Below are 21202 nucleotides of genomic sequence, written 5' to 3'. Positions count from 1 at the left end.
CTGCTTTTGGCTCAGGTGGTGATCCTGGTGTCCTGGAATCGAGTCCCACATCAGGCTCCTGGTAGGGAGCTTGCTTTTCCCACTGCCTATGTCTCTGCCTCTCTCTGTGTGTCTCTCATGAATAAGTAAATAAAATCTTAAAAACAAAATAAAATAATGACTGGTGTTCTTGTAAGAAGAGGAGGGGACACACAGAGATACATATAGAGAAGAAGGCCATGTGACAATGGAAGCAAAGCCTGGATTGACACAGCTATAAGCCAAGGAACACCAAGGACTGCCTGTAACCATCAGAAGCTAGAGAGAGAGACCTGGAACAGATTCACCCCACCCTGAGCCGTCAGAAAAAAACCAACTCTGCCAATACCTTGATTTCAGACTTCTGGCCTGACCTCTGAAGAAATACATTTCTGTGGTTTGTCGCAACAGCCTTAGGAAATGAGTACCTATCTTGGCGCGAGGAAATGGGGTGCTACTCTAACAAATACCTACAAATGTAGAAGTGACTTTTGAATTGCATGATGGGAATGCACTGGAAGAATTTTGAGGGGGGTGATTGAAATAGCCTAGGGTAGCCTTGAATGGAGACTTCTGGTAGAAGTATGGAGGTTAAGTGTGCTTCTGGTGGGGGTGGCAGACAGAAATGAAGACTGCACTACTGGACACTGGAAGAAAGGCAACTCTTGCTGTTAGGTGGCAGAAAAGGCCAGAACTTGGAATTCATCTGGCCCCATCCTCTTCCTTGAAAATCGAGGGAATGAAAATCAGAGAAAGGGAAAATGAGCCTAAGATGTCTTGAGGACCTCGGTGGGGTCCTAAATGATTCCAGTTAATTCTCACTATCATCTTTGATGAGGTGAAATTATCACCTTTATTTCACAGATGAGGTAGTTGAGGAAGTTAAAGAACTTCCCCAAGTTGACAGAGCAGGTAACTTCCCAGACAGTGGCTCCCAGGGGCATCTGCTTACCTTGAGGGGCCCCGCTCTTCCCCGCTCTGGGTATCCCCCATCCAGGGTGCCACAGCTAGTGGGGTTGGGGGCGCAGCTGGGACTGGCCCCAGAGCTCAGGACTGCCGGTACTGTTGGTCTCTACTGCCCCCGACACCTGTCTAGTCTGTGAGCAGTCTCCAGCTCCTGCTCACGAGTTACACAAGTGCAACTTGAAATTATAAAGAAATGCTCTCTGGGGAGTTCCAGTGCTTGCCATTAATTTGCACTCTGACAAAATGGAGGAGGCTTTGGCACTGAAGTCTCCTGGTTAGGACCTAGGAAACCCCAGCTACAAAGCCAATGGACTTAACCGAGGCACTCATAGGTCAGTTTTAAGTAGAATTTGAACTTTCAACCCTGGCTTCAGAACTGTCCCTGCTATAGCCCAGCAGTGCCTACCGCAGGGGGTGATGCAATCTCCTCCTTGGTCTGCCGTAGAACTTCATTGTGGATGGTCACAGAGTCTAGGGCCCAGCCTTTGTGGGCGCGGGTCACTTCTTGCCTCATTGCTGTGAGGAAGCCTTAAAAAAAAATTAGATGATTCTGATGGCTTGTTGCAGTCTACTTGAGAAACAATAAGGGGGCAGGGCCAAGTGTTAGTTGTTTACCAATCTCCCAATTTCTGCCCACCCAGGAGGAGTTGAGATTGATCCTCAAGGACACATTTCTTTCTGTGTTTTGTTTCTGTAGGGACCTTCAATGAACTAAGTACTCCTTGCTGGCTGACAGCAGGAAAGTAGCACCCTTTCTGCCTCAGACAAAACCTTGGTTTGAAATTCTCTCCTGGGTTTCAACTATGCAAGTGTCTAAAAATTGTAATCCACGTCTAGATCATAGTCTCTATTTGAAAACACACTATTTAGGAACAGGACTGGAATGGTAAATATTCTGAGATCAGCATTCCAATGAAAACTTGAATCAAACCATTATCAAGCTTCTATTTGCTATCATGCAACAATTTCATTTCGTCTAAGGAAACAAGGCATAATGCCAAAATGGAAAACCCAACTTTTAATTTGATCAAACAAAGCAATCATAGCGGAAAGGAAAGCTATGTGTTTTAATGTGCATAATACAGTTATTTTAAGGCAATACATGGTTTCACATATTGTGGTCTTTCTTTACATTTAATATTTGCAAACCATGCTGTTCAATTCAATAAGAGAAGTCTTGGAGAGTAGCAGTTATGTTAAAAACTCTACCCTAAACTTCAAATGGACTTCAAAACCTTAGGAAGATTTATCTGTGACCTCTATATTATATTTGGCTCCCATGCTAATAGTGAAAATCATGAGGCTCTTTACTCATAATCATGAGTCAATTTTTTGGAGTATGTATGCCCCCGCTACTCCCAGTGAGATCTGAGAACTATTATGCACAAAGCAGCATGTAAGTGAGAATATTTTATTAAGTTTGAGAATAGAGGGAAAAGAAAAAGTTGCATAATAAAGCAGTGTACTGAGTTACTATCCCTTAAAACTGGAAAGAAAGAACAGTCCTCTAGTCTGGCTTAATGAGGGAATCAAGTTCTTCTGGTTCCCAAGTCCCTTCCTGGTTATTAAATTAGATAGCTGGGGAGGCACACATTAATTAATTAATTAATTAATTAATTAATTAATTAATTCTTTGTTAAAACTCTCAGGAGTGGCCACTGTTTACCAGGCACTGCTCTAGATGGGATGACCACAAAGATGAAAAGGGCCATTCATGGATCCTACTTGAGGAGCTCAGTCTAGAAGAAATATGGAGTAAGGCAGGATATATAATACAATGTTGTTATGAGCAGAGGTGTGGACAAAATAAACCACTCAGGAAGACAGCACAAGGAAGGCTGAATCAAGATGATAAAGTTGAAGGTGACTCTTGCAAGATACACAGGAGTTTGCCAGGTGGGACAATTCTAGTTAGAGGAACAGCATGTGCAAAAACAAGGAGGCAAAAGGTGAGGCAATGTTAGCAGATAAGGTTGAAGCAGGAATTTTTAGGGTCAGGGTTTAGACTTGATTTGGTGGCTAGTGGGAAGCCACTGAATATTTAGAGTAGGCAAATGATTTGGTTATATTTGCATCATATAAAGTGTACTCAAAGTGCTCTCTAAAGCAGGATTTGGGTGCTAAAGAAGAGCCTTTGAATTAATCCAAAAGGTCAATCCACCAGAGTAGCTGATTGTAGGGCTTTTCGAGTAGCTGATTGTAGGGCATTTATAGGTGATTCTTATAAAGCTATAGTTTCACAAAACTGAGAGTGCCTGATAGTAAAGGAAGATTTTATGATACCAAAAGCTAACTACAGGGGCCAAGAAATAGTACAAGTTTGCCTGGAAGCAACTACTGGTCAACGTCAATCTGTGGAGTCACTTGAAGTGATCTGATCAGCATGTGATTATGTTGACTTCAATGTCAAATACTGGAGATTCATACTCTAGTAGTAATACAAACATTTTATGTTTTTGCCTGTCAGTGGTGTTTGACTGCAAGGGGAGGGAGGTCATCAAGAAGATGTGACCACCAGTTCACCTGTGAGCTGCACCCAGGCAATCAGACACTCTTCACTCCCTCTCCTGTCCTTGGAACCTGGAGCCCTCTGCTTTCCCCACTCCCAGAAGTTGTTCAAGAACATAGCCTGGAGATAGTGACATGATTTTTGAGACCATCTGGATGGTGTACATGACTGAATCCTGTGAGGGCCTCTATATAAACCTTTACATTTGGTGGGTGGGTGTGAGGAAGATCTACTCCTTTTGCGGCCACTGAGACAAGCCTTTTGCGTAAATTCACTTGCTTGTTAAACCTGCCACCTACCAACCTGGAGTGGCCTGCCTCTTTTTGGGTCTCCCTCTGCCCTCTACAGAAGGGGGTCAGTTTCAGATTTCATCAGGGAAGCTTCCAAGAAGGTTACAAACCAATAATTGGTGAGCTAGCCAGCAGACCAAAGAAATCAGCCTTGGGAAAGAGGCATCTGAGGGAAACATCCTGAGTTGACCATGACCTCTCTGTGGGGAGGGGTGGCCTGTATGTCAGATGCTGTGGACCACCATAGGAGTGCAGGGGCACCAGGAAAATGCTGGCTGCTTTAAACTGCTTCTTTGAGAAACTGTGCACACTGCACTGTGGCAAAGAGAATGCTCAGCAAAGTGAGGGAGGGGGATGTTGTGGGTCATTGACTACGAAATGGACAAAACACCCTGCCATCTGACCCCTAGTACAAAGGAATGCAATAGCACAGCAATGGCAACCCCAGCCAGCGGGGCAGCCCCCAGTTCAGAAAACATTCATGATGAGAGCGTATACTCCAATTGAGCTTATTAATATTAATACAGCTGCCAAGTTCTAGCAAAAGGCCAAGAAAAGTATCCAAGCATGGTTAGTGGAGCTATGGGATACAAGACATCATGACATTCTTCTGACTGGGCAGGTGGCAGAAAATACAAGTGGCATCACCACACACCCATTCCTCCAGCAGTGCCAGCATGGTGCTCGGTGGGGAAGGCTGGTTCAAGGCACACATTCCCATCTAGATTGGACTGTTCTAACCTGCATGGAGGCTTGGCCCAATGAAGGCGATTTCTCTGGGAAGATGGAGCCCTGGAAATCTACAGAGGAGGTACAAAAAATTTTTAGGGAGTTGGGAATGACATAGGCCATCTACACTCCTGTCTTTGAAGGGCATGATCAGGGCCACATTCACTGCAGTAATGAAAGTCCAGATACTCAAGCCTGTCTTGGTATAGGCTGTATCAGGCTGTCCTGGTACAGATACTCTAGCCTGTCCTCTACCCACATCTGGTACAGGATGCTGATATCCATGCTAAGTCTAGTTGTGGGGCAAGATATTTATGGTGTTGGGCAATTCATTGCTGATCTGGGGGAAACTGACAGATCCTAGGAACCGGCAGGGGCTGTGGGATAGACCTGAGACAGAGAAGGAACTCAGAAAGTCAAAAGGCTATCCCAATCATCTATAAATGGTCCAGTAATAATAGCCCAGAAGCAAACGTGTTTGGCTTCATTGCTACAAGGACCCCACCTGAGCAAACAGACCAACAGCCTGTGGAAACTATGGAAAAGCCTTGAAATTTGACCAATAATTTTGACTTGCCCCATCTTCACCTACCATGTCTGATGCCCTGCCCACTCCAACAGAGGGAGGCCTCAGGAATGCGGTCTTACTCAGTGTGGGTGCCTCCTTATGCCCAGGGTATTGTTGGATGCAGTCCAAGAGTGCGTCCGTTGACACCACTGGAGGTGATGGGAGGACTCATGTTGAGTTCACTACTCACCAGTCCTCCAGAAATAAAATTGACAGTTCTGGTGGATACTGGAGCTGAATGTACTCTAACACATGGTAACCCTCGAAGTTTCCTGGCCCCCTCAGTGTCATCAATGATTATGAAAGGCAAACAGTTATGGTCAGGAAGGTCCTTTTGACCCGGCAAATCGAGCATTCTGCCCCCAAAAATGTGAGGCTGTTTTTCTCTCCAATACCAGAAAACATATTAGACACTAATATCCTACAAGGTCAAACTCTGCAAACCCCTATTGGTGAATTCTGCTTCCAGGTTACAGTAATCAAAGCAGTGTTGATGGAAAATGCCAACTGGGAACCAGTAAGTCTGCCAGCCCTGGAAGAGTGGTAGCTGTCAAACAGTATACATTGCTGGGGATGCATAAGGAGATAAGAGAAACTGTCCAAGAACTTCCCTGAGTGGATATTGCATGCCCTGCCCATATGCCATCAACAGTATGTCTGATAAAAAAGCTAGATGGCTTGTGGCGGATGATGGTGGACCTCTCCAAAATTGCATAAGATTGTGTCCCCCTATTCAATACGTGACTGTGCCCAACACTGCCACCATCTTAGATACCTTGGTCATGGTCTTAGGAGTTTATTATGTTATGCTGGACTTAGCAAATGCTTTTTTCAGTATACCCCTGACTTCTGGGTCACAGGATCAAATTTGCCTCCCATGGACTTTTGAAGCGCTTCCTTGAGGTCACCCTCACAGCCCCACCGTATGTCATGGCATGGTAATCCACGACCTGTCCCTGGTTCTCCTTCCCCACATCAGTAAAATGGTCCCATTACACTGACAATAGAATGTTAACATGTGAAGACTTGCCTCTATGGCAGGAAATGCTGCAGGCTTTGCTGGAACATCTGGGAGAGAAGATGAGTAGTGAACCCACAGAAAATTAAAGGCCCAGGTGCTGCTATAAGGTTTTGGGAGTCAGTTGGTGGGGTAAGCGGCATGTTGTCCCAGAAGCTATGATTGGAAAATTGATTATATTGGCTCCTCCCTCTGAATGAGGGATGTAAAAAATATGCCTTTGTTTGTGTAGATGCTACATCTGGTCTAACCCAAGCTTTCCTCTGGCACTATGCAAAGCAGACTACCACCATTAGGGGACTAGAGGAGCTGAGTAGCATGTATGGATACCCTCATTGACTAAGACAGTGATCAGAGGTACATTCCAAAGATCACAATGTGCAAGACTAGGCAAAGGCACATGACATTGCATGGCAGCTCCATTTCCCCTATAACCCGTGAGCAGCCAGGGTGTGTCTGTGGGGCAGGTAGAAAGGAAAACTGGAATATTAAAGCATCAGATTAAGTTAGTAATAGGTAAAACCACCTTGGCCCACTGAGCTACAGAATTCTCAGGCTTTCATACATTTGGATTATCCATCAGTAGGGCCTGTTCCCCATATGCCAGACTGGGGACCCCTGCCAAGGTCTCCAATCCCATAAAGGCATGGCAGTTGCAGGGAACAGCCATTGCCCCAGCTCTCACTGTGGATCAACGTGCTATGCTGCTGACAACACCAAGCTGCACCACACCTGGGACAGGAGTTACCTAATGGAAATTGCAATGGGATGTCCTGCTGGTATAGGTGTTAGTTAGCACCCCTGTGTGAGGGAGAACTACTCAATCTTCACTGGGATCCCACTGTCCTGCTGCAAGTCAGATCTGTTGAAATGCACTATGCCTGAAATGGTATTGCACCACTGAAGGAGGGGAAAAGGTGGGAGTCCTGGTCAGGCTTAACCCACTCCCAGTCCATCTCATGCCTGACGGGGCTACCTCCCTCAGCCAACATGGACGGTATGTATGCACAACCAGCTCACGTTCTTAAAACTGCCAATTTCCCTCTCCTCAAGGCCAGGTGGGTGTGCTGTTTTCAGTTGGTATGATCATTTGGGTGCAGTCTTTGTCTCTCCATTGGCCTGGAGGACGTTATAGCATACACAGAAGCCCTTGCTAAATTCATTCAGCAAGTCTTGAATGATAGCCAACAGAGCCTGTCCTTAACAAACACTGAAACATCTCTAATGAGAAAAACTGTCTTCCAAGATAGGATGGCCTTGGACATTGTTATTGCCTCGTAAGGAGGCACCTCTGCCATTATCCAAATAGAATGTTATGTGTTCATTCCTGATGTGTCTGCCAACGTATCATCTTTATTAGATCACATGAGGACACCAGCGGATGGTCTAAGTAATCCAACTCCCAGTCCACAGGACTTAATAAATCAGTAGTTGGAACCATGGAGCTCTTGGTGGAGAAAGTTCTGACTAATTTTGGGATCACTGTTTTGATCTGTGTTTTCTCTTGCATGTGTCCATACTGTTGCTGTGGTATCTGCCTGCCGTGCAGCCAGGTAGCTGCCAAAAGAGCAACCTCTCTGCTAGTGAAACCCCTTGCTGATGGCTCAGGTCCCACTGCAGAAGAGGGAAGCCCGTGAGATTATTAACAGCTGATCACAGAGTGTTGGTGGAGGTCATCAAGAGGACATGGCCACTGCCTGACCCGTGAGCTTTACCTGGGCAACTGGAGGCTCATCATCCCCTCTCTTGTCCTTACAATGTGTGTTCCACTTGCCTTTCCTGCTCCCAGAAGCTGCCTGAGGGATGTAGCCTTGAGATAGTGATGCATTGTTGAGGCCATCTGGTTGGTATACATGACTGGACAGTTAAGTCCTCTATGTAAACTTTTAACATTTGACAGGTGGGTACAGAGATCTATTCGGCTTATGGCCACCCAAGATAAGCCTCTTATGTAAGTGCCTTTACTTATAAAACCTGCCACCTACCAATCCAGAGTGGCCTGCCTCTTCCTTCAGTCTCTCTCTGTCTACCACATATGGGGGCTGGTTTCAGGTTACACCCAGGAAGTTGTCAACCAACAATGACCACAATGATAATATCCAGTTCTTTCTTGGAAGTCCCTCCACAAATGTCATTTTCATCACTCAACACTAAACATGCCTCCATGTAGCATATTAGACACTATGTAACCAGAGTAGTTAGAATTCAATCGACCCTATTTTGTGATATTTTAAAAGTCATCCCTGATCTATGAATCTGCAAGGCCATAATGCACAAGACATGAATCTTGTTCTTAACCACCCATCTGTACAAATTGAATAATTGAATTTTTCTCTAACACTTTAAATTCTGTCTAAGTTGCATATTTAACCTCTCTCCATATGGCATTCAGGACAATGACTAGGTGCCCGATGATGGATGAGTGGGATTCTCTCTCATGTAACACACACCTGCTTTGAAGACGTCAGCCATTGTCAGAAAGCTCTGAAAACCTCTAGTGCCGTTAGGGAAAGAGTATCTCCTATCTTCTCCCTACTGGGGGATGTGCATGATGTTGTCTAGTTTATTTCAACAGTACGCCTCCTGATGTTTAGGTAGCAGTCTTAGTATATTGGTAGGTGGAATCTAGAACACAGATTATCTTGAGCTGCTAAGAAAGGGAAATGTGAAATAAATGTATTTGAGGCCTTGAGAGCGGAGGGTAGGGAACTGTTCCCATGCCCCATTCCCACCCAGAGAACGTGGAGAAGATACACAGTTTTTCAAGTCTTGATAGTTTTGTTTTGGCTTCCTGAATAAAAAGACATGATCTTGTGGAATTCAAACTGTAGTAAATCCACTGAACTGCTCATTATTGAATTTAAAAAAATGAATGACCATCTTTCTTGTAGACTAATATCAAGGCTAATGGAATCAAAATCTGTGTTTTCTGAAGCCTGTATAATTTTAAAAGACTATTGATACATTTTTCTTTATAAAAACTTGAAAAGCAGTACTTTTGTCTTGGCACCAATTTAGTTTTAATAATTCTTAAACCAAATTTCAATCATCAGTGGTGGAAAAGTGATTCATGCATTCATATGCTTGACTCTGAAGTGAGAAACAAAAAGTTGGAGGAAAGTCTTCACTAATAATAACCTTCTGTTCTTCATGAGATTTAACCACCCACATGGAAATGGGTGATTTGACTATTCAAACATCTGAGTTGCATGTGGTCTAAAAGAGATGTTTTTTTGTTTTTTTTTAATTTTCCCCCTTCAAACTCATACAACACAATGGAATCTTAAAACACTTGTCACGTTTGTTCTTTAAAATTTCACTATTAAGCTGGGGTTATGCTTGAAAAATCACATCTAAAATAACACTTGTTATGTCTTAATTCCTATAATAGTAGTAACCCAACATTTCAGCAAACTAATTACTGTTGTTTGACTTGTGCAGTCAGTCGGCTTAAAGAAAGCTGTAGAGTTCTTTAAATATCATTTCAAACAAGGACTAAGAAAAGCCAAAAAAAAAAAAATATATATATATATATATAACTAATAAGGAAGGTTGCTTGTCTCAATTTGATCTGAGGAGGTTGGTATTCTGTAATGATGGTCCTATCAGCAATTTTTTTTCTTTAATAAATGAACCAATCCTTATGTAATGGGCCTTTGGTTGGGCAGTATTTCCTGTCTTATTAGTTACCAAGCTTCCCAGTAGCATCTCCAAAGATGAGGAGAAATGATGTTCCTGCCACAAGTGTATGACAGGCAGTTTTTCCCCCAAATGAGAAGCAAATGGAGTTCATTAGTAAGTTAAATAAAGGTCACAAATCATTAAACAAAGATGGGGTTGATCCACCCAATTGAATAAAAAGGTACCAGGCACCTTTCCTGATGCTTTGCCAGATGATGTAAGGTGGGGATCTTAAACTTGGCTAAAAATTAGAAATATCTGGGAAGCCTTTAAAACTCCTGATTCCCAGGTCACAACCTAGATCAATAGAATCAGAATCTAGAGGTGGGACCCCAGCATTAGCATTGCTTCAAGGCAGGGCTTCTCAAACTTCCATGGTCATAGGTATCAGAAGGGAAGGAACTCTTATTAAAATGCAAGTTATGATTCAGTAGGTAGGTCAAGGGTGGGGGCCTAAGATTCTCCATTTCTATCAAGCTCCCAGGTCACACTGATGCTGTTGGCTAGTGGGCCACATACTGGGTAGCAAGTCTAAAGCCTAGTTTCTTCACACATTAGAATGACCAAGGGAGCTTTTAAGAAAACTAATTGTACAGACTCTAGAGGCTTCATCACCAGAGGTTCTGATAAAATTGGTCTGGAGCCCCAGGCATTGCTATATATTAAAAGTTTCCCAGATGATTCAATTGTCGAGGTAGGACTGAGAACCACTGTTCTGTAAAAAGATCTGCACAGCAGGCTATTGACAGGTCACTGATCCACATTTGTTTTAAGAACAAATTTGACAAGTAGGAGCAGAAATGCCGCACAGTACAAGCAAAATATTAGGAAGGCTGTTAGAAGTACGAGTGGACTCCTTCCACAGCCCCATGGCCCCCTGAGACATATATATTTTCTCTGTGATGCTGTTAATCCAGGATACAGTTGGCTCCAACAGAACCTAAGTACATGTGGGAAAACTGGGGCTACTTCTGGTGTCTGCTTAATCCACCATGTCCCATGTGCCAAAATATTAATGACCTGAACTACTCTATCTTCTCTATGTTCTACTTTATGCTTTCTTTTCCTTGCCCCACCAAACCTTTCCATTGTTCCCTCTGGAGTGGGTCTATGGTTAATCAACTCTCCCATTTTTCCACCTCTTCACAGGGACATTCCCTTCATCATCTTCCTCTTACTGGAGCCTTCCTCAACCCTAAAGACACAGTACTTTCTCCATCCTTTATGAGAATCTCTGCAGCTCTGCCAAGCACACCCTTTGGCCACATGCTCCTCTCTACCAAATATGACCTGCCCTGTTCCCTGAGCATCCTCCATCACCTGGGCCTCTTTGGCCTCCATTCAGGATCTTGACCTCTTCGTTCCCTGACCTCACCATTTCTGAAGACCTGAACTCCACCTTTCCTTCAGTTCTTTCCTATGTAGTCTAGATCCATTCTTTTCATCACTTGCCCAGAAAAACTCCAATCCTAGATGAATCCAAATGTCCCCCTTCTTACACCTGTTTCAGGCTGCTGAATTATAGTCAGGCCATTACACAGTTGCCACTAGCCTTGATGGGATTCTCAAAGCCACCCAGCAATCTTTCCTTGTGCCTCTCAGGAGCCCACTTTCTTAAACATCTGCCATTCTCCTAAAATATCCTCTGACACCTTCTTGCTCCCGAGATCACTTTGCCTCCTTCTTCAAGGAGAAAATAGAAGGTGTCAGGTGGGAAACCCCTTAACTTCTTACCATCAAACTGACAAACTCAATTGTATCTATATTCGTTCATCCCTTATTACTCTTACAATAATGGGTATGGTGTCCCTCCACACCCATATGCTTGGAGTGCATCCCTCCACTCGGGAGCCATCCCCTCTTTGCTTCTCTTATCCCTCTCTGTTATCTTTGCCATCTCTATCTATCTCTATCTCTATCTCTATCTCTATCTCTATCTCTATCTATCTCTATCTATCTCTATCATCTATCTCTATCTCTCCTGGCTTCTTCCCATCTGTATGTGAATAGATTAAAGCCTCTCCTATCATTAGAAGAAGAAAAAAGGAAATAATTTCTTCTTACAACTACTCCTCCAACATGCTTCTTCTCTTCAAGGCCAAATTTCTTGAGATAATTATCCTTCTTGTCTATACTTTGTTTCCCCATTTCCTATTGTCTCACTCACTCACATTGAAGTCTGACTCCTTCCTTCCACCTTCACTCCACTGACGCTTCCATTGCCAACAGTGTCCTTGTTGATAAAGCCATCTGACCACTTTTAGACCTATCTTACTTGACCTCTGGCAGCATCTGTCACTACTTCCTACTTTCCCCTCTTGTCTAACACGACACTAGGATTTCTGGGTTTCCCTCTTCCAAGCTGTTTGGATGTGAGAGGACCATTCACAAGAGTTGGGTGATCTGGAGGATGGTGATACACAGCAAATATAGCAGAATCTTGATAAGGATGGTTTAGAAGGAAGATGACCAAATGATAGAACTGGTGAGGTTCACAGGAGGATGGAATATTCTACATTGGCAGGTAGAAGTGAAGAGTCAGAATCTTAAACCAGGACTTTGGATGAGTCAGTCCTAAGTAGAGATAAGTAGTCGCATCTGTGAGAATGGCTAATGTCACCCATGTGGGTACCAGGATCAAGGGCAGAACTTGCTTGAGAAGAGCCTGAGTCTACAAAGTAGACTGAGAAGCAGTCCTAGGAGAGGCAGGAGGAGAACCAAAAAAGATAATGAATGAAAGCCAAGATGTGAAAGTTTCCAGAACTGGCATCCTAGTTTGGTTAAGGGGAATGAAGTTGGCAAGGAGGTCACTAGTTTTCATGGCCTTGCAGATAGCAATGTTGAGGTTGTCCAGATTACAAATTAGACAGTTGGTAAGGAAGATAACAATGTGCAGAAACTAGAATTAGAATTATAAGGGATGAGGTTGTGACTGAAGCCAGGTTCATCTAAGCCCCTCCCACATGAAAGCAAGGAAGATGGGTTGTTACTCAATCTGGAGGCATTTCTGAGATGTCCACAGTCCTCCTATCATTCTGTGGTTTGAGGACAGAGCAGGTAGGTGCTATCATTCAGGGTTTAGAACCCTGAGGTTCACCTGGCTTCCCTCAGATGTCAGCTCTGGTTCAGCAAACAGTAGCTATGAGGCATGTTTAGGATTGTTATGGGATTGGAAGAGATCTCCTAGTCCCTTCCAATCCTAAAATTCTATTAACCCCCCAAATGTCAGGCTTTTATAATGAGAGTGCTAGTTAATGATGTTGCCCTGAAGACAAATACATAGGCCAGAGGTTGTAGATGATTTTTACCGTAACAAAAGATAAAAGGACAAAAAGTAACCATCCCCTTGCTTCAGCAAAATTCTTGGAAAAATCTTGGTTTGTACTAGTGTGTAAGTTGTCATTGATATCTACTATGACATACTGACATGGCTTGTTGAGACACTGAGGAGAAAACAGAAAAACTAACGCAAGTTGGCATCCAATTGGCATCAAGCTCCAGACTGAGTTAAACATTTGGAGAATAAGGATACTGCATGGTTCAATCTACTATAGAGGTGTGAGGCCCAAAAAAGCACATTCAACCTCTGCACCAGCAGCACCTGTGAATCATACCTAATGCCAAATGGTAAAGCATAGCTATCAAATTACGAGGTTTTGCAAGGTGGTCTATACCCACTTGAATTATACTCATAATTCACAGTCCACACTTATGACACAGACACACACGCAAACTAGAATCAATCATGTGTACATAGTGCTATGGAAAGGTGTACCTGTGGGAACCAGAGGCCAAATAAATTCTTCAAGAACCCTGAGAAGACAATCTTAAACAATATGTGAACATGTGTATCAATGACTGATGGGAAAATCCAGTGGAGCACAAAGGTTTTCTTGGGAGGCTAATCCATGCACTGTCAAAAGCTGAGCCATTGAACAAATATTATAGGGTCATGGGTAGAGAAAGCTTGACCATTTTAATAATCAAACCTAATTGCCACATGGTTGAACTCATCAACTGCTACAAGAAATTATTGTGAAGGGGGCTGAAAATATTACTCCATGGTGATGGACTCAGCCTCTTCAAGTAAGACTGACAAAATACCAGGCCACCATGAGGCAAAGGAGCAATGCTATAAATAGCATTATCTTAGGCACAGACTGGAGTGCACACAAGTCCTGTCACATGTCATTGTGGCAGTGTGGACCTTGAAGTCACTTAGCCTGAGGAACAATCATCAGAGGCATGATGGCAAACACATATCAGACAGTATTGGATGCCATATTACATTATAAGAATACAAAACAAATTGTCATATATGAAAATGTTTTTTCATATATTTTATAGCCTAGGTGATTTTGACGATACATCTCTGTGATGAAACTATGGCCTCATTGCAAACTGCATTGTGTTTTACTTAAACGTGTATTTTTTTTTAATTAAAGAAACCCATTTGCTTAAATATCTTGTGCCAAAGAAAGAAGCTTCATCAAAGGGGACTAGGTTAAAAGATATAAAACCCATTGGGCAGCCTGGGTGGCTCAGCAGTTTAGTTCCGCCTTCAGCCCAGGGGGTGATCCTGGAGACCTGGGATTGAGTCCTACATCAGGCTCCCTGCAGGGAGCCTGCTTCTCCCTCTGCCTGTGTCTCTGCCTCTCTCTCTCTCTTTCTGTGTCTCTCATGAATAAATAAAATCTTTTTAAAAAAAGATATAAAACCCAGGAGATATAGTCATGCTGAGAAATCAATTATTGATGTCAAATAATGACCAGAGATGCTTTCAACTGGAAAGCACTTTATCTGCTTACACACTGCCTGTGAACATGCATGAAGTTGCTGTAACCTTTATGTTTTCCAGATTTGGTCAGGTAGTATGGAACAGAAAGTTATTTGTCTCTTGTGTCAAAAGAAGGAAAAGGAAGCAGAAAAGTGATTAGCATGCAGAGAAAGTTGGCCTCCATTCTTCTAGGCTACAAATGGAAAGCAGTCATAGATAAGGATGTATGTCTGTATGCTTGTATGTAAAGGTAGCATGCTTGAATAAGTCCAGGGCTTTCCAAGACATGGAGAGCCATTAGCGAAAGAATCAAAGTTTAAGCTGAAAACAGAAATGAAGAAAAGAGAAAGGATTAGTATTATTAACAAATAAAGACAAGAAAACTGAAACGTATGTCTGTATTTGTATTTCTTTAAATGTTCTGGTTTGTAACATTTCTTAACAAATAGTAACAATGAAAGATTAGTTCATATTAATACTTTGCTGTGTTAAGTCATATTTCTAATGGGAAAAAAAGCAATCATTGAAGTACAAGACTTAGCTTGTCTGCATCTGTGGAAAGCCAAGGATCAACCAACCCCTCTCTCTTGGTTTCCGAATTATCTAAAATGCACTCAATAACCTCACATCTTTTTAAAAAATCACTGATCTTTACCCCTCTCCTGAACTCCCAAGTCAGCCAACACACCTCTCTACCTGGATGTCCTACTAACACTAGCTGACAATTTTAGTAGGAAAGGAAGGGAGGAAACTTTCCTCCCAACCTGTTCCTCTCCCAGTGCTCCCTGTCTTATACCAGGCTTTCAAACTCAACCATTGTCAAAGATTCCCCCATTTAATCGTTCCATCAAATCTGTCTCTTCCTCTTCACCTGGTTGAGGTCCCAGGCTCTCTCCCTTGGACTTCGTAAGAGTCTCATTGCTCTGGACCTCCATAGTTTAGTCTATCCCCTACCTTCTCCTGGGATTATCTTCTGATTTCTGTGGACTTCTAATTGCCTTATGATGTGGCCTAACCTCCCCCAGAAGACTCTGAACTCAAACCTCACTGCCCCCCACCTATGCTCCCTCTTCCTGAGCTCTGGCCACACTGCTGTCCTTCTTTCCCCATGCTGTGTCTTTGCTCAGGTCTCTGGCTGGAATGCCCTTTTCTCAAGTCCCTGAAAATCCTATGCTGTGCTTCCTGTACAAAGCTCTTCGGGAGCCCTGCTTTGGCAGGATTCATCTCTCTGTACTACTGTGGCACTTAGTTCTCACCTGGATGGAGCACTTATCACATTATGTTAACGTTGCTGATGGGCCTGTCTTACCAATCAGATTATGAGCTACTTTAGGGGATGAATTGGGTCTCAAATCTCTCTCTATTGAAAGCACCTAGCAGAGGGGCTGGCAAATGGAAGATGGTTAGACAATCCTAATTAAGTTAAGTGTTATTTCTTCAGTCCCTCAAGCCAGGAATTACCTGGTGACAACTCACTCAAATTGAGGGCTGGTAAGGAGGAAAGAGAGACTTGTAAGTAGATTCACAAAGTCTGAGAACCATAATAGAAGTGTTTCCTCCCTAAATTCAATGGAAGTTCTGGGAGAAAAATAGATAAGTGAAATCTGGGAACTGTCCTTTATAAATCTAAAGCCTATTGAAGTAATAGTATCTATGTATAGTTTTGTAAGATAATATACAGAGAACAATTACAGATATATCATTTTAAAAGATTATTTATACAAAGAAAACTGCAAAAATTTTAAGTGTCTATACACTTACTTGATGAATTTTCACCAAGAGAAGAGCCATGTAACTAACATCTAAATCAAGAAATGGAACATTCGTAGACCTTCAGGTCATGGATCTGTTTTGCCTGTTTTATATGGAATCATATGTTATACATACATCACATATAGATTAAGATGTATGCAGTAAAACACATTGTAATGTGTTCTGTTTCACTTCCTTCACTTAATATTATTTCATGAGATTCAACCATATTGTGTGATTGGCAATAATGCTTCCTAAATTTGTATGTGTGAATACTTCTTAGATTGTATTAATGCAGCCACAAATGAAAGAGGAGAAGTAACAGCCAGCACTACAGAAATACAAGCAAATGGAAGAGAATATTATGAAAAATTGTATGCCAACAAATTGGACAGCCTAGAAGAAATGGCTAAATTCCTAGAAACATATAAACTACCAAAACTGAAACAAGAAGAAATAAAAAATTTGAACAGACAGATAATCAGCAAAAAAACTGAGTCAGTAACCAAAAACACCTCCCAACAAATAAAAGTCCAGGACCAGATGGCTTCACAGGCAAATTCTACCAGACATTTAAAGAAGAGTAAATACCTGTTTTTCTCAAACTATACCAAAAAATACAAAAGAAAGGAAAACTTCCAGATTTATTATTTTAGGCCAGCATTACTCCAATACCAAAACCAGATAAAGACACCATGGAAAAAGAGAGCTATAGGCCAATATCTCTGATGAACATAGATGCAAAAAATCCTCAATAAAATACTAGCAAACCTAAGCCAACGATACGTTTAAAAAAAATCATTCACCACAATCAAGTGGGATTTATTTTGGGGTTACAAAAGTGATTCAATATTCACAAATCAATCAATATGATATATCCCATTAGTAAAAGAAAAGAATAATACGATCTTTTCAATAGATGCAGAAAAAGCATTTGACAAAGTACAACATCCATTCATGATAAAAACCCTCAACAAAGTAGGTTTAGAGGGAACATATGTTAACATAATAAAGGCCATCTATGAAAAACCCACAGTTAATATCATCCTCATTTGGGGAAAACTGAGAGCTTTTCCTCTACAGTCAAAAATAAGACAGGGATGTCCGCTCTCACCACTTTTATTCAATATAGCACTGGAAGTCCTAGCCACAGCAGTCAGATAACAAAAAGAAATAAAAGCCATCCAAATCACCAAGGAAAAAGTCAAACTTTCACTATTTGCAGATGACATGATACTCATATAGAAAACCCTAAAGACTCCACTAAAAAACTGCTAGAACTCATGCATGAAGTCAGTAAAATTGTAAGATACAAAATCAACGTACAGAAACATGTTGCATTTCTATATACCAATAACAACACAGCAGAAAGAAAATAAGGAATCTATCCCATTTACAATTGCACCTAAAATAATAAGATACCTAGGAATAAACCTAACCAAAGAAGTGAAAGACTTGTACCCTGGAAACTATAAAACATTGATGAAAGAAATTGAAGGTGACACAAAAATTTGGAAAGACATTCCAGGATCATGGATTGGAAGAACAAATATTGTTAAAATATCTATGCTCCTCAAAGAAATCTACACATTTAATGCTACCCTTATAAAGATACTAGCAGCATTTTTCATAGAACTAGAAAAAACAATCCTAAAATTTGCATGGAACCACAAAAGACCCTAAATAGCCAAAACTATCTTGAAAAAGAAAAGCAAAGCTAGAGGCATCACAATTTCAGACTTCAAGTTTATTAAAAGCTGTAGTGATCAAGACAGTATAGTACTGGTGCAAAAATAGGTACATAGATAAATAGATCAGAATAGGAAACCCAGAAATGAATCCACAATTATATGGTCATTTAATCTTCAATAAAGCAGGAAAGAATATTCAATGGTAAAAAGACCATCTCTTCTACAAATTGTATTGGGAAAACCTGGACAGCAACATACAAAGAATGAAACTGGACCACTTTCTTATACCATACACAAAAACACGTTCAAAATGGATTAAAGGCCCAAATATGAAACATGAGACCATAAAAATCCTAGAAGAGAACATAGCCAGTGACCTCTTTGACATTGGCCATAGCAACTTCTTTCTAGTTGTGTCTCCTGAGAAAGGGGAACAAAAGCAAAAATAAACTATTATAACTACATTAAAATAAAAAAGTTTTGTGGTCTGCAAAACTAAAAGTCAACCTAAAGAATGGGAGAAGATATTTGCAAATGACATATCTTATAAAGGTTTAGTATCCAAAATATAAAAATAATTTATAAAACTCAACACCCAAAAGATAAATAATCCAATTAAGAAATTGGTCAAAGATATGAATAGACATTTTTCTAAAGAAGACATACAGAGGCCAACAGCCACATGAAAAGATGCTCAGTGTCACTCATCATCAGGGACATACAAATCAAAACTATGCTAAGATGCCACCTCACATGCCACTTCAGATGCCACTTCAACAACACAGGAAACTACCAACGTTGGCAAAGATATGCTGAAAGGGGAACCCTCTTGCACTGTTGGTGGGAATGCAAACTGGTGCAGCCACTCTGGAAAACAGAAAGGAGGTTTCTCAGAAAGTTAAAAATAGAACTACTCTATGATCCTGCAATGGCACCACCACTCAAATAATACAAAAATACTAATTCAAAGGGATATATGTACCCCGATGTTTACAGCAGCATTATCTACAACAGCCAAAGTATGGAAACAGCCCAAATGTCCACCAATTGATGAATAGATAAAGAAGAGGTGTTATACACATACACACATGCGCACGCACACACACACAACGAAATATTACTCAGCCATAAAAGAAATGAAATCTTACCATTTGTAATGACGTGGATGGAGCTAGTATTATTATGCTAAGTGAAATAGAGAAAGACAAATGCCATCTGATTCCATTCATATGTGGAATTTTAAAAAATATTTTACTTATTCATTCATGAGAGACAGAGAGAGAGGCAGAGACACAGGCAGAGGGAGAAGCAGGCTCCTCGCAGGGAACCCGATGCGAGACTTAATGCCTGCACCTGGGATCACTCCCTGAGCTGAGGGCAGATGCCCAACTGCTGAGTCACCCAGGTGCCCCCATATGTGGAATTTAAGAAAGAAAATGAACAAGCAAAGGGAAAAATACACACACACACACACACACACACACAGAGAGAGAGAGAGAGAGAGAGAGAGAGAGAGAGAGAGAGAGAAAGGCAAACCAAGAAACATACTCTTAACTATAGAGAACAAACTGATGGCTACCAGAGGGAAGGTGGGTGAGGGAATGGATGAAATAAGTGATGGAAGTTAAGGAGTGCATTTGTTGTGATGAGTATTGGGGTGATGCATGGAAACGAATCACTATATTGTACATCTGAAACTAATATTACACTGTATGTTAACTAACAGGAATTTTAATAAAATCTTTAAAAGAAAGAATTACTTGAAGTAAAACTATTGTAGTAAAACAAGAAGTTGTCATGTTTCAGAACTTTATGAACTCTATGAACTCCACATTTTATAAATCTGAAACACTGACCATGGTAGTTTTTATGAGCTTACCAAATTGTATATAGTTTATTATTACGTCACTAGACATCTGGTCAGTAACCAAGTAAACATTTCTAGAGTGAAGGAAGAAATACAGCAGAATCACAAAGTACTTTTTCAGGGGGAAAAGAACTGAGGAGCGGGTGGGGACAGACTCTACACATTCACTCAATAAAACTTCCGCCACATGATCATTTTCAAAATCAGTCTAATTTTCTGAAATCTAGAAACAATTTCTGCATATTTTGATGCTTCATGTTTGTCATTTTCACGAAAATTTAAAACTAAGATAAGAAACGAACAAAACTTTATTATTTCACATGTCCTAAACACAGGCTTGCTGAGGTAGATGAGAAGAACAATGAAAGGTTTGCCTCCGTTATTGTGCACGCAATGGTAGAACAAATTCCAGATTGAATTTGTAAACAAATACAGAAGGATCATCTGTAGTTTCCAACTTCTGAAAACATGTGTCCAGCACTTAGCAAGCTGTACCTCTATACTGTTGTATATAATATGTATTTATCACACAGTGCTACTACACAACTACCCTCATCCTCCAACACTGCCCGCTCTCCCATGAGCACATACCTTGAGGATTAAAGAAACCAGTCATCCAAAATACGTTGGGCCTCCCTTCAAATATCCAAGTAGAAAACTGAGCATTTCTCTCCAGAAGTTCAGTAAACCAGAAGCCCAGTGTGGATGAATCCCAGGACACTCTTTTCCAGATCTGAGGTATGCGAGCATCATACATGTTGTCCAGGGCATCTCTCAAATTCTGAAAAAGAGAAGTTAAAATATAAGAATGAGAAAAACCAACAAAAGAGGGAAATGATAAATGATATCACAGCTCACCTCACTCATAATGATTGTTCCTTCAATGGCCAATTTTAGGTCACTCAGGCTACTGCGAAGTATTGAGATGACTTTTTGCATTCTGTCAATTTCTTGTCTAAGAAATATGTTCATTGAATTAAGATGTCCCATCTTTATCAAACGAGCTTTCACCTTGAAAAAAATACAAGAAAGGAATTTTTAAAAATCATCTGTCACTTCTCTTCCAATGACCTCTCCTTTCTCTATTCTTTTTCTTCCTCTGGATATACCTCTACTAGCCCAAATGGATTCTAAAATATCTCTTGCAGAACCAAACTTGACATTAAATTCCTTATTTTCCAGGCCTCAAAAACTACTGTTCAATTAAAATGGTTTTTATTTCCTACTGATTGTACTTAGTTGATAATTGGAAATGTACTTTAAAAAGCTGAAACAAAATTGTACCTTTTTCCCTTTCAAAATGATTAAGTGCTAAGTGTCAGTTAAATATTCTCTT

The 21202-nt window shown here is 41.2% G+C and overlaps 1 protein-coding gene across 1 annotated transcript in view; it reads right to left on the bottom strand.

Annotated features, from left to right (window-relative positions):
* DNAH8 (dynein axonemal heavy chain 8) overlaps window positions 1-21202 on the bottom strand; it is a 357024-nt gene that overhangs the window by 1938 nt on the left and 333884 nt on the right. The window contains exons 90-92 of the mRNA XM_038553950.1: window positions 20725-20877; window positions 20458-20647; window positions 1391-1512 (exon numbers count right to left, since the gene is read on the bottom strand). Of these exons, the coding sequence (XP_038409878.1) occupies window positions 1391-1512; window positions 20458-20647; window positions 20725-20877 (465 nt within the window). The remainder of the gene's footprint in view (window positions 1-1390; window positions 1513-20457; window positions 20648-20724; window positions 20878-21202) is intronic.

This window comes from Canis lupus, chromosome 12 (assembly GCF_011100685.1).
Source record: "Canis lupus familiaris isolate Mischka breed German Shepherd chromosome 12, alternate assembly UU_Cfam_GSD_1.0, whole genome shotgun sequence".
Taxonomy (NCBI): domain Eukaryota; kingdom Metazoa; phylum Chordata; class Mammalia; order Carnivora; family Canidae; genus Canis; species Canis lupus.
Note: the sequence above shows the minus strand (reverse complement) of the source record. Positions and strands in the feature narration are given on the sequence as shown.